Source organism: Strix aluco, chromosome 4 (genome assembly GCF_031877795.1).
Source record: "Strix aluco isolate bStrAlu1 chromosome 4, bStrAlu1.hap1, whole genome shotgun sequence".
In the NCBI taxonomy this organism is placed as follows: Eukaryota; Metazoa; Chordata; class Aves; order Strigiformes; family Strigidae; genus Strix; species Strix aluco.
The window spans coordinates 25464113-25478735 of record NC_133934.1 but is presented as its reverse complement, the minus strand read 5'-3'; the positions used below and the strand labels follow the sequence as shown (position 1 = coordinate 25478735).

Here is a 14623-nt window from a genome sequence, read left to right as displayed (position 1 = left end):
TTGAGGTAATGAGGCAGTGGCAATCAATAAAGCAATGGCATGTCATAGACATTTTGCCTCCTAACTGAACAGCAGATTCAAGTGCTGGAAGCAAATGAAATAGTGTGTTGTAGGCTTTGGGAAGGCATAAAGCAGAGGCGAGCCATAAAAAACCACAAGAAAGCAAGGCTTGTAAAAGCACACACGTATTTCACACTACAGGCCGATGCAGGCCCATTAAACACACCTCGTTCTGAAGAAATTCCAATAAACACTCCAATGTGACTTTACATCTGGCAGCCCTGCAAAGCTATGCAAGAGCTCTGCAAGCACTGTTGGCTCTCCAGTAAAGTCACCTTCCCGTCTCTAACGGTTCTATTTAAATTCACAAGTCACAAAGTTCTAATCCAGGTCATATTCTTCCTTAAGTTTGGTGGAACAAGGCCACGGTTTGGGTCCCTACAAAACTGCTGAGGTCAGTCATGCCAGCTGGAAAAACATGACTGATAGGGGCTACTCTATGGGCTTCAAGTGAAAGATGTGAAGACTTTTACAGCAAAAGATGAAAAAGTCTTGAACCTGACACTTGTGGGTGTGCAGAGACACCCACAGAAGTGAGAGGGACTGCTTGCTATCACTACAGTAAGTCTGCATCAATACAGTAGGAGTTTTCTTTGCAACAGTTTTTTTTTCTTGATGCTAAATGGAGAGGACTATTAAATAACATCACTGCACAGTCAGAATAGTTCTTGGCTGCTGTAGAAACAGTTATCAAAGATGAAGAAGCTACATGACAATCCCAGCAAAGGAAAGCAGCTGCAGGAGGGCATTAAGCCCAGAACAACGGGACTACATGAGGGAGGGATGCCAGAAACTCAACCACGCCTTGCCTAAATAAGAGAATCTCAACAGATTTCTTACAGGACTATTTCACATACCGACAGACAACTTCTACCTAGCTATAACCACCCCCTTAGAGGCACCGCGGTACAACAGTTTTTAAAACTGAGAATTTCAGGTGGAGTCTGCGCTAAAAGTCATTGAACATGACCAAATAATTCACAAAACTGGCTCGTTTTGATGGATTATGTAATGCCTGAGAGGAAAACAGTGATTGACATGTAAAGGAAGAGTGAGTTATCCTACCTCCGTTCTCCCTTACCCTTTCCAATTCTAATGATTCATCTAAGCATTATTTTTAGTGAAGATTATATAATCCAGTTGAAAAGGCCATTTTTAATAAATTCTATAATGTATCTATTTTTGAGTCAAATATTTTTCTGATGCCTTGATTTTACTTGATACTGTTTTCTTGTTCCAGATTTTATTAACTTCTGCTTGCTAATCACATTTGGTTGATTATATATTAAGGTAATAGTAAATCTGCAGTTTAACAATTTTGAGGAGTTAGTAATTGAAAAAGGACAATACATGTTTTAGTCACTTGAGAAGCAGATGTAGTTGAAACAACTAAGTTCAATTTCCCACAAATACCTTTCACAAGTGTGATACAGAAAATAATATTTGATGAACCTACAGAACTGGCATACCAATTTAATCAATCGGTGACTGAACTACAGACTGTCTTCCAAATTAGTACTTTCAAATTACTTAGCCATCTTCCCCAACTCTTTGCTCTTATTTTCACTATAATGATACCCAATGAGTTACAATTACCTTTAAAGGAGGATAAAGATCTTCTATGATGCTATACTCTCAACGGCAGTGTAGAAGATGGCTGAAAGAGTGGACTTGACTTCATTTCCATTTCTTGCACTGCCAGACACTATCATTCTTTCTCAGTGCCTGTGAAGGTATTTGTCCCTTGGCCATAGAATTGATAAAAACATCTGAAGCCACCTTTTACCTTCCACACCTACATACAGTTAAACACAACTGAATCCACAACTGGGGATCTAATTTCTTTTATTTGAAATTATTTTGAATTGAAATGACTACGACAGCCTGACTGTGGTGTTAACACTGGAACAATACCCCAGAAATGGAACTGCTCAATAGAATTCTATAGTATTATACATGGTTGATTATAGAAAGTATAAAATAGAACATTCATAATTAAAACAGGTGGAGTATAAGGAGATCATGTGCATTTTTAGCTCTGTTTTCTAAAGAAAGAGGAATAAATGATGATCTGTGTCTTCCACATGCCTTCTTTTTTGAAAAATATTTTAGCTCACTGACTGACATTAAACAAATCTAACCAAATGATATTAATCTGAAATATAATGAATATCCTACATGAGAATAAATCACCAGGTAACTATGAGAAATCCTGTAAATCAGTCTCCTCTTTCTATTCATAAATAAACCACCAAAGGAAAATCTGTATCATGAGCTATTAGACACTCCATAAATGCCTCATTTGCAGGAAGGTTTCACCTGAAACAAGCAGGCCACTGCAAGACATACATCCATGGTAAAATAATCTTTATGGGAGTTAATTGCTTTGTACTATCTATCTTTTGCATGGATGCATAGATTGGCTTCCTGACATGGTAAAAGGATGAAGAGGCAGAAACTGGATTTGAGAAATTTATGAATAATGACATACACTAATGAAAGTTACTGAAACTCTAAGCAAGGAAATTTTCAGGGAATTTTTTACCTTTGGTCATTTTTATTGACTAATGAGCTTATTTTCTGTCTGTGTATGTTGCTGCAAGTACTCCTGGTAGTGCTATGGAAGACCTAGAGCAGCAGTATGCTGTACAGTCTGCTTTCCAGTGTAGTTTCTTAACTGGTTTGGAGCCAGCTCATGAAGAGCTAGAATATCTTCTGTCAGGAGTGGCACAGGTATGTTTGATCCTGCTTCAAGCAGAAGGACAGATCCAAAAGCTTCAAGAGGTCCCTTCCAGCCTTCTGGTCTGTGATTTGTACAACAATAAATAACTGCCTAATGAAATAACTGCCTAAGATCCCTTGGACATCTGTTACAGCCACATATACCTGATTTAAATGGTAATGATGTCGTTTAGCTCAGTGACACTCATTTTGTTCTCCAAAGATTGCTTAATTCTTTATAATTCCATGTTGTAAATTACTTGCATGTCATAGTAAATCATCATACGTACTTTGCTAGTTTCTTGATATACCAAATTAATGATCACATAAACAGGAATGCTTCAAGAACCTGCTTCAAGAGCACTGCCTAATTCTTCATCAGATTTAAATGTAATCCAAGAAATATATAAGTAAATCAGGACCATTATCAAACAAAATTATGATTCTGTAATTTTCCTAGTATTTTTCAGTAACCACTCCTAAAAAGAGCATCAACACTTACTGCTCACTGCTCTCAGTATCTGAGCTATCAGAAATATTACAGAGTGGAAAATAAAGGACAAAATCAGGCATTTTCTTCAGAACAAATAACTTTGTCTTGCCAGAACAGTACAGACTATGAATCTAGCCAGGAGGGCTATTATCAAGTAAGAAAATATTCTTCCTCTGATCAACTTTTCTAGAATTTGTGGGGCCTTTATTAAAGAACAGTAGGTACGAAAAAATAAAAATATTAAGTCCTTCATTTTAAGAAAATCACTTATAAAGCAGTCATACATGATCTATGTTATGTTTGATTATGACAGTAAAGCAAGATCCTCTAGATGTGTCATGCTGGCACAGGTATGTGTTGAAAATCCTTGGTAGCACAATAACCCTTAGATTAGAGTTGATGTGTGCCTGACACACTGGACTACTTTAGATGAGACTCCATGCCTTAGGCTCTTTAGATTATTGAACACTGTCATTTCCTTATTCATTTCTTAGTATGGCTCCATTTTAATAACCCCATAGAAATAAGGATATTCAGATAACTAGGTCTACACAGTTAACCTCTCTTTCTATATACAGATAGACAAAAATGGATCATTACAGTGGTGGTTTTGGATAAAGTTACTCTTTTAGGGAGATCTGCTTTTAGGTACCCCCTATTCCACAGATATTTCCACTTTTTTGAGATCTCTTCTTTTGCTGAATACGCATGTTCTTGTTCATACAAAACTCCCACTGAAGTTATCAGGATTAGGCACTTCTGTTGGCAATAATCTATCTCAAATCTTGGAAAGGTTTTTACAAGTACCAAGACTATTGACTAATTACTAGCAACTAGACGAATGAATGGAAACAAAAGACCTCACAGATTATTAAACACAAAGATACAATCTTTATTGGTTTGTCCCCATTGCAATCTCTTATTCTTTCATCATGCATCTGAAACTACCAGGGTCAGAGGAGGGGTATTGGGCTCCTTTGGTCTAACTCACTAAGTACAATCTTACTGCATTTGCTTCTCGTTTATCTTACATATAATAACTGGTGTGCATAACTCTGCAAATATGGGTAACTCCTCTCATCTAAAAGTATTAAACCCACATGGTTATTCAATGGTTCTCAATCATTTAAAAGTAATCTTAATCTAATAAAATCCAGTCAGTGAGATTACTTGTGAATAAACACTGAGTATAAACTCAGGCAGTGTCAGGGCTTCTCTTACATATACTCTAAAGTGCCAATCATTTCTACCGACATTGCATGGTCAGGCATCAATCCTGTACAACACAAATAAACAATACCAACTAACAGATCGTATGTATTGAAACCACTATGCTAAAAGGGGTTTTTGGAGGGTTTGCACAAGCCATTTATTTTGCCAATTATTTTTAACTTTGAACTTCTATATGCTTCTGAATGTTCCGTACTTTTATGAAGTGCTGTAGCTTGTAAGAAATGCAAATGCTCTTTAATAATACGAACACATCAAAGGGTCTAGGCTTCAGAAATGCCTGCCAATAGCAAACACTACGGTTGGGGAGGTCTCTGAAACTAAAGTTGTCCAGATAGGGCTCTTAGTCATTAATTCTCATTTCATCTTAATATTTTGTAAAATGTTGCTAATTGGAGATTCTAAATAATAATTTTACAAATAACATTGTTATGTATCATACATACACTACAATAACTAAATGTCTCAATACCTGATTCAGGTAACAGAGAGTTGGAGGGCAAAGCTGGAGATTTATAAAGCACAGGTGAGACTGCAAAGGTACTAAATTGCCAGTAGAGTGAAATGGAGTCTATTAATAAACATCTTCAACTGAGTACCATGTCTTCACAGAGACATGGTACTATACTGAAGACTGCAGCTGTGCCACCCCAAGCAAATGCTACAAGCAGGTTGTACAAGAGTATTTGTCAGGTTCTGACAATTTGAAATCTGGTCTGTTTATTTCATCAGTCCCAATGACTGATACTTAACAACAGCATGACTCTGGATTAAGTCCAGTGTGGAAGTCCTGCCATTTGCTAGTCTTTCCAGTTTCTGGCACCAAGTGTATTTTGAACAGGCTGATATATCTAGTCTGTAAAGGTGACTTTTTTTCTCTAGGTGAACATTCTGTACAAGAATGACTGTAGCTGGTCAGGCACAAGGTTCGTCCAGCACAGCATCTTGTCTCCAACAATTGGCAATAGCAGATGCTTATAGAGGGAGTTTAAGGCCAGGTCAAACATAGAGGCGGGCATGTAATTATGGTGGTGAAGGGGTGGCTTACAAGAGTTACATGTGGTACATCTCCTCCTTACCCAACACAGCAGCATGCACATTGTACTCTGCACTGACTTGGGGCTCCCCCCTCTTTACCTTGCTACACCCCTTGTTTTCAGCTACCTGTGATTTAGCCCTATTTCCCTTTTGACTAAAGATTTTGTTAGTAAAAGCCTCTCTCTGATACAAAACCTAAATTATAAAAGTAGCATCAGGCCAGTGGAGTTATTTTAGAGTTGCACCAGCACAACCATGATTAAATTGGGTTCTCTAATTCTATCTATTATTATCCTTCTTTAATTAAAATTCCAGTAAGGGGATAAAGCAAATGTCTTGAACAGCACTGCCTATATTAAAAAGTGCCAGATTTCTCTGTATTCCATACACACAACTATCTATGACTACATTATATTTATATCTACTACCTTCAAAGTATTAAAACCTTAAATTACTGGTAGCTAAATATTACTAATGTATTGTTACTGCACCCTGAAGGGATATCTTATTACAAAATACTCTTTCAGCAGATGAAATTTCAAAGAAATTTCATTTGTTTCAGATGAAACAAATTGCTGCTCAGGCACTGCCCTCATATCTTCAATTAGAAGTTCAGTAACTCCTTGACCTAAGGTTTTCTTTCTGTAATAAGTATTCTAAAATTCTCCAAACAAAACTTAAAGTCTAATGTAGGACTTTCTTTTGTATGTTTACACATCTGTGGACACATGCTTATGCCCACATAGTCCTGTATGAAGTTTCTTAAAAGGAGTTATTTTGCTGCATAAGCTCAGAGGTAAGATGCCAAGTTGTACTCTTTGTACTACACTGTTCTTAACGTGATTACACAAATCCCACCACAGAATACACGTGATCTCCTTGAAACACAGCTTCGGAAATCCCTGTTAGTTTGCTGCACAGCAGACTGCTGCTCAGCTGAAAGGCTATCCCACTGCCCTTGATCAGGCAGGAAAGAAGCTCCCCTGTGTTGATGGGGGAAGGCACCGTAATGCTGCCAGCACCGTGCTGCCTCTCGTTTCAAGCTAGGTCTCATACCTTCCTGAGGGAACGACTCACAGTAAGGACTTGATTCAATACTGCTGCTGTCCATCACCTACCATATTACTTGAGAAATTAATATCACATGGAATTTGCACAAGTGTTTCATTGTCCTTCACTGCACTTAGAAACTGTGTCAAGTGTACAGGGGCCGCAAGCTCCCCTTTGTCTGCTGTTGAAAGGATGGCCACTTTGCACCTGAGCGAGGCACGCTCCAGTGTCCTACGTGCATCCTGACTGCTCTGTATTTCCAGTTTAATAAAAAGATGCATGCATGTATATGTATGAATATATACATAAACTACAACATATGGAACCAGTCTAGCATGCAAATACATCTGAAGAAATAAAGCGATATTTGCAAAGTTAGAAAATAAATTATAGGTTCTGCTCTGTTTAAATATTATTTCTTCAATGCTAAGAAAAACAGTCATAGAACCTAAGCTACAGGTGCATACGACCCTGAATGTTTACAAGTTTACTTGTGGACTCCCCTGTAAAGTTTTTACTTTTACAATAGCACTTTTTACTTTTACAATAGCATGTAACAAAACCTAGGCTGTTCTTCAGCAATGCTAGAATAACAGTGTTGAGTGATGCCCTTCGAACATAAATATTTCGTTCTCACAAGGGGTCCTAACAGCAAGTTTGAAAATAGTCTATGACGGAGTGGCTTGAGTTTTATACATCCATTTATAACATTTTATACAATTTATACTATTTTATATAATTTGTGTATATGTGTGCATGTGTGCGTATACACATTATAGACATATATACAAAAATTATAGAAAAAGACAATTTTAATACTTTAAAAAAGAATGGTCATATTGTTAAAAATTTTAAGTGCTCTTTTTTAAGTAGATAAGGTAAATACCTAATCCAAGCTTTTTGAGCTGATAATTCCAGATGCTGCTTAGCGGGAAGGTGGCTGGGTTTCAGGTAATTTTGATATTCTAAATATTAAGAAGAAAGAACAAAACCAACAAACTAAATAGCTTGCTGTTTTGCTGAAAAAAACCACAACCCACACCTCTTGATCTTAGTCTTGTTCCCCAAATGCACATCCTACCTTTTGAGTATGTGAATGAAAAATTATGTTGAAAATTAAACAAAAGTTCTCAGTGTTTCCACTTGCATATTTATTACATTCAGAGCAAATCCTTAGCCCAGTCCTCAGGCTGCATAAGCTAAGAACCTACAAAAAGAACAGGGGGACACGACGAACAGTTCTTTTCATACTGTTTATCAACAACTTCTCAAGTTTATCTGTCCGGCACAATGAACTTCAATCCAATTTGGTCTCCATCCTAGCCCAAAACAATCATTTCCTCTAACAGTAACAAAGGCTTGAGGATCTGCTCAGCAAAAAATCATGTCATACTTGTTCTGCTTGAGATCTACTGGCCCTGACTTGCAAAAAAGAATTAAAGCCTGCATGAGACTTGGTCATACAGTCTCAAGGAGAGTGAGATCTTGATTTCTGCTCAACCATACCAATAGAGTTGTTCTGTGGCACACGAGGGAAGAGAGAAACTTCACACAGAGGCAAAAATACTGAAAATGGGAGGCTTCTTTTCAACCTAATGGACTGTAGGTATCTCTGACCTCTGGACCTCCTGAAATAAGACATATTTCAAATCAAGGCCCACACCAAACCCAGGTATTTCAACCATGATGCTCTCCCAAACTCTGAGTTACTCAACTTTATCTCTAAAACTATTGAACTTTTTTCCCCAAGTGTAGCTTGGTTTGTAGCTCTGAAACACTACTGTGATGTGCGTCACGTAAAACCATAAATAGGTACAAAGTTAGGTAACCAGAACTAACACTTAGCATAAAAAAAGTCCTGGAGTTATTTGTCTCCACATCTCCGCAACACCTCCCTTGCAATTTCATACACTTGAACATCTGTGTTTTCCTTTAGCTCAGGAATAAATTCCACCCAGATTATATAAAATTGTCTTTATAAAAAGATCTTCATGCAATGTATCCAAGTCGGGACACCATATGGTATTTTGGGGCTGTCCAAAATGGACCATCATTAACTAAGCATTATGCTGGCTTTTGAGTATTTTTCCACATTAACATTTTCTCAATTATGTTTTTCCTAAAAGAAACAACATTTCAGGTAAAAATAACATAATAGACCTGGAACATGCTAAGAATGAAAAGTAACACCTTTCTCTTATCTCATATGGCAATAACTTTGTAATTAAAGCAATCGTAATTCTTCATCTGTTATGAGTTATCCACCCTCATGTTCAGTAGCACTAAACTACAAATGCACATTTTTTTTCTTTCTCATGTACATCAACATGATCAAAAATACATGTAATTCCTGCAAAGCAGCCTTCACCAATAGGTCCAAACAAAAACATTGGTAAGGTCCATTTCTGCAGTCATTATTTATAGGAATAACCCTTTGCTAGTCAGCAAAACTAACTGCAGGTGAGAGTTTTGCCTTCTGTATCGCAAGAACATATGTAAATTGGGCATCAAACATTTGCACTTTATTAGAATCAAATGTTTTTCAAATTAATACAATGCTCTGGATGATGCATGTCAATGGAAATAAACTGAGTTGAAAAACTGTGTAATAACTCAAGAAAATGCAAACTCACTCAACAGTGTAAGACAAGGAAATCTCACTCAGGCAATCTATGGAGAAGCTGGTGAGGTTCCAGCTTTACAGATGAGTTTTATACCATGCTTGTACAATGGAGGAATTGAAGTGGTGGTAATACCAGTAGTATCTTCTGTTAGAGTAAGATCTTCATTTTACATTCCTACATGTATACATAGGACTTCATACTTAAGATTGTTAATCATGCCAATACTAGTATTAATTAGGTTTTTTTATACATAGTTGGTTTTACAGTTTTAAAAAATGGGTACTGGAGGCACAGAAATGATGAGGAACATAGCCTTTCTGTATTAAAAAGGTCTGTTAAAGCTTGTCCATGATCTCATCACAATTGTTTCTGTTTGTACGACAGAAATGTTTCCAATGGCTAACAAATGGCTAAAAGGTATTAGCTGTCAAGACCCAGTAAAAGCAGTCCTGTGTTGGAATTTAGGAAGTATGCAGAGGTGCTGCACAGAGGAGAGCTAGCTGAAATAATGGATGGAAAAGGGAGCATCCTTACCCTGTGAAGTGCTAAATGCAGCCCTGTTTACACTTTGAGATAAAACCGGCATACACTACCTATGTCAGGACACACTCAGATGCTATATAAAGCTATTACCATCCTGTCTTCAAGAGAACAACCTGTGTGTAGGATTTGGCTTTATACATATCCCTCATCAGTGCATTCATTTGTCTCTGCTAAATTACAGACATGAAAGGCACCTTCACAATCAAAAGAGCTGAGAGTAAAAAACTATCAATGTCTTAACTAATCAAAGCAATAACGAGACCTTAAGTCAAACTAACAGAGGGCGAATTTACCCACTTTCAGAAGAGCCAAGAGAATTCAAAATTATCGGAGTTTTGTTCCAATTCACAGGATTTTGTTTTCCGGACAAATTCCTAACTCCAGCGAAGGCATCAGTTTCAAGAAGGGCTTGTAATATTGCCTTGTATCACCACATAATTTCTTGAAATAACAAACTTTGCAACTCAAATAATTTTCTGTTTGAAGTAGCGACAAGAATCACTGGAATGTTTTGAACATATATAGGGCTGATGTCACAGCTCCGTGTAATGGGACCATATGGAAGTTTATACCTGTTTTATTTAATATGAACTGTATGTTAATGGCAGGCATCTATACAGGCACTACTGAGTAGCAGAGAAACTGTCATTAACTGATTGCTGCTACAGTCTACAAGTTTCCACATGTAACAGTAAAAGCTCTTATTACAATCAAGCAAATATAACTTACTTATCACTTTGAAGCAATAAAAATATCCTGAGAAAAACAATAAATTATTTAAAGCAAAATCTTCAACGTCTCTTAGCCAAAATACATATTTTAAATACGTCTGATTGCTTATATCTACTGAAATGAGAAAACAGACTTATTTATATTCAAATAATAAAGCAACTTCATTGTTTCTAAAGATCCAATCATCTTCAGTGATATGAAGATTGATTAGTTGATATCAACAATTTGAGCAAGACAATACTGTTAACTACTAGGGGAAAATACTTTTGCTTATCTACAAGATTTCCTCTAGAAAACAAGACTGTAAAATGAAGCAATTTTGTTCCTGTTACCCATGCTCACTGTCGCCACTTACTGTTCTTTTTAGGGATTTCTGTTTAAAATAATTTTCCTACTTGTAAAATAAAGCCATAATATGTTTCAGTCATACATATGTTTGTAAAGAACAGACCAAACACTGATTCACCAGAGTTCTCTAATATACACTTATAAAACTGATACAGTTCAAGAAAACTACGCTTAAGTTTGTACGCTTTAAGTTGCAGATAAAGTTTTCTTGTGACTGCTAGTGGCATTAACCCCTACATTTCTCTGGCACCATGGTTCTGACACGTACAGAGCACAGTCCGGGGGGGTGTGTGTGGGGGGTGGGGGTATTCACTTGGATGCACCGCCCCTTTCAGGGATGCTCTACACCAAGAACAACTGGTATTGATATGCTGAAAATTAACAAGAAAGGCCTTAGTCATGCAAATATTCATTGTGGCTTAGGGCTTAAATATGCTAAACAGTTTACTAAGTTGGAGAAGTTTAACCTTTTTTTCCAGAAAGGTTTCCAGCACTTGCATTGTGCAGTCTTCTAGGTATTTTGCAAACAGTCTTTTTATTTCTAAGTACTTTACTAGATGATATCTAAATCCCATTGTAGGCTACTTTTTCTTGTTTAACCATATATTCTTTTTTTTGAGGTCACATCCTGGTAGTAATACTTCTGTGTCGGTGATATCACTGATAAATAGTCATGGTTGTTTCTCATCATTTAGAGTCCCTAAATGTTCATAATCAGAATCTGTAATCACTCTGAAATTTTTGTCCCAAACTACCATTTCTGATAGCAGGAGCAATGTTGCAGATAAAATTTTGATGAGAAATGTTAATCATTGTGACCATGTGATCCTACAAAGAAGCTAATATAAATAATCCTAAATTGACCGCATTATTTTCTTCCTCTTAGTGTCTTTTCAAAGTTGAAATTTTGAAATAACAATGTGAGGGTACAATCCTGCAAATGGATATCTATGGCTTCAAAACCTAACTTTTAGAATGAGTTTAGCGTTTTGTTTTGTTTTTTTAATTTTGGCAAATAACTAGCTAAGAAACCAAGCTGTCCTGACGGTAAATGCCATTCACGTCAAATACGGAGGTATCAGTAGCTCCAGAGTTAAGGCGATGCTGGCAGAGATCCATTTCTAATGAATTAACATATCTTCTAAACATTCACACTAATTTTCCTTCCGAGCCAAATACACATTTCTTTTCCATTATCGCTATTTATACATCTTTGCTGAGATTGCAACAATAAACTGCAAGCATTTTCATGCTCTCCTTAAAGAATGGCATCTTTTTAAACAAACAGGGATGTCGGATGTGAGAGCTGAGAGTTTCCTTGTGTCGAGAGCAACTCGGAAGACCTGGAGGTGTGGGAATTCTTCAAGGCAACGCTATGCCCACTTTTTTGCTTGTGAGCGCATTTTCTCATGCTCCCGTAAGTATTGGTGCCAAGACAATTTTCACTTCAAAATTCAAACTATTTTGTCATTTCAGGCATGATTTTCAGATCCCTGATGTTTGCATGAAAGGTGACAGTATTGTTGAATTAGAAGTGTGGGGGGGAAGGCGGTGGGTTGCGGCGTGAAAGAGAATTGTGAATACAGTGGGCTCATTTTTACAGGCAAGAAATGTCACAGGTGTGAACGTTTAATTTATTATTTCCACGCTTCGAGTGGGAATATGCTTCAGCAACTTAAATTTTACGAGTGGGAATGACACCTCCTGAATGTATGCAAATTCCTCGTATCAAAGGGTAATTTTAAAAATAGGCTTTAAGTAGCAAGATGCCTAATTAGTTCAGATGCCGAGTATGCGATCCTGACATTATTAAGCTAAAACTGCAGGTTTCAGTGCATGCTTCCTCGGAAGCAGAGTACGGCCGGGATCAAAGGACCACATTTGCTGTCGCCTCAGCCGGCTGAGACCTGCTTTCCCTGTGCTAGGAAATCGGAAACTCTATTAACCAGCCTCCCCAGGAGAGCTCCGCAAAGCATCCCCCCGGAAAACCTTCCCCTTCGCTAGCAGGCAGCCCCCTTCCACGTCCCGAGCTCCCCGTGCCCCGCTGCTCCGACACCGCAAAGAGAGACCCGCCCGGTGCCTTTCAGACGTGCCATTTACAGGCACAAAACTTCAGGAGCGGAGAATATCGGCGCCCCCAAATCCCCGCCCGAGCTCGCACACCGACACCCGGCCGAGCGACCCCCCGGCGCGCTGCCCCACGCCTCCCCCCGCCACCCCCCCGCGGCCGCCTCGCCCCGCGCCCCACACGGCGCCCGGCGGGGCGGCCCCGCTCCCCGCAGCGCCCCGGCCTGGCGGCCCTCGGGGCCGGCCGCGGGGACAAGGACGAGGAGCCGGTCTCGGCCACGCCGCGGGCCCCCGGAGCGAGGGTGCCCGGCGCCGCCCGGGAGCAGCGGGAAGCGCCGGGGCGGCGGCCGGGGCCGGGGCCGTGCGGGCGGCAGGGGGAGCTGCGGGGCGGGCGGCGGGGCCCGGCGGGCCGCGCGTTACCTTCGGGGTTGGCGCTGATGAAGACGCGGACGCTCCTGCCGCTCGGCACCAGGTGGGACGGCAGCGCCGAGAGGTTGCCGGAGAAAGCCGCCCGCCGCAGCGCCGCGTCCCGCGGGCAGGGCAGCCTGCCGCCCGCCCCGGCCGGCCACATCCCGCCGCGCCGCAGGGCCGTCCTCGCAGGCGGCGGCCGGGCCGCGGCTCAGGGCAGCCCCCGGACCGCGGCGGCGGCAGCGGCGCTCCCCACCGGCTCGCCGGCAGCGGCCATGCGGACCCTCCGGCTGCCCGGGGCCGCCACCCGCCTCCTCGGCGGCGGCGCGGCTGGGGCTGAGGCCGCCGCCCGGCGCCGGAGCGCGGGGGCTGCGGGGAGGCGAGGCGGCGGCGGGGAGGGCGCGGGAAGAAAGTTTGCGGCGGAGCGGTGCCGGGCGCGGCGGGACGGCGGCGGCAGCCTGGGCCCCAGCGCCGCCCGCCCGCGGGCCCCGGCCGCCGCCGAGAGCGGGGGGAGAGCCGCTGCGCGGCCGGGCCGGCGAGTCTCTCGGGTTCCCCCTGCGCCCACGAGGGTCTGCGGTGTCCGAGGCAGGGGCGTCTCCGGCGGGGCTGGCGGCGCCTTCCCTCCTCCGAGTGGGTCACAGCCCCGGGATCGGGTTTTTATAGGAAAACTGCTGCCGGCTCGTCCTTTGGGCTCTGAGGAGTTCAGAGCCCTTGCGCTTTGTTCCGTAATCGCCTGCACGGGAGTCCCACCCGCTCAGATATAAAAGAGATGCTCTTGCTGCTTTTTTCCTTCCCCCCCCCCGTTTTTTTTTTTTTTTAATCAGTTATTTATTTATCGGAATAAATGAAAAGCCCCGGTCTGAAGAATGAAAGAGGAAGGAAGCAGCGCGGCCGGCGGGATGCGGCCCCTTTGCAGCAGTCAGTGGCGGGGCATCCCGTCGGGCAGAGCCGATGAAATATTCAGGAGGGCGGCGGGGGCGGGCGGCGGCTCCGCCGGGGCGGGCGGAGGCGGCGGCGGCGGCGGGCCGGTCCCCGCTGGAGGCTGGCGGTGCGGCGCGGCGAGGCGCGGTGCGGTGAGGCGGCCCCAGCCCCAGCGGGCGGCGGGCCTTGGGCGAGCCGCAGAGTTTAGAAACCTCCCCGGGAGGGGCGGGCAGGCAGGGACCTGGCAGCAGGGCGGAGAGGAGGGGCTGGAGGGGCAGGGGAGGGGGGGCGCGGGGCCGCAATTAGCCTGCCGGGTCTGTCGGCCGTGGGAATACCTTCTCGGGAGGAAGATGCAGACTTCGACAGAGGGGCTCGCAGGTGTTTCTGC

The 14623-nt window shown here is 41.9% G+C and overlaps 1 protein-coding gene across 1 annotated transcript in view; it reads right to left on the bottom strand.

Annotated features, from left to right (window-relative positions):
* Nucleotides 1–13477, bottom strand: part of NWD2 (NACHT and WD repeat domain containing 2) — a 60114-nt gene extending 46637 nt beyond the window's left edge. Inside the window, exon 1 of the mRNA XM_074822310.1 lies at nucleotides 13327–13477. Within this exon, the coding sequence (XP_074678411.1) occupies nucleotides 13327–13477 (151 nt within the window). The remainder of the gene's footprint in view (nucleotides 1–13326) is intronic.
* Nucleotides 13478–14623: the final 1146 nt, after the last annotated feature.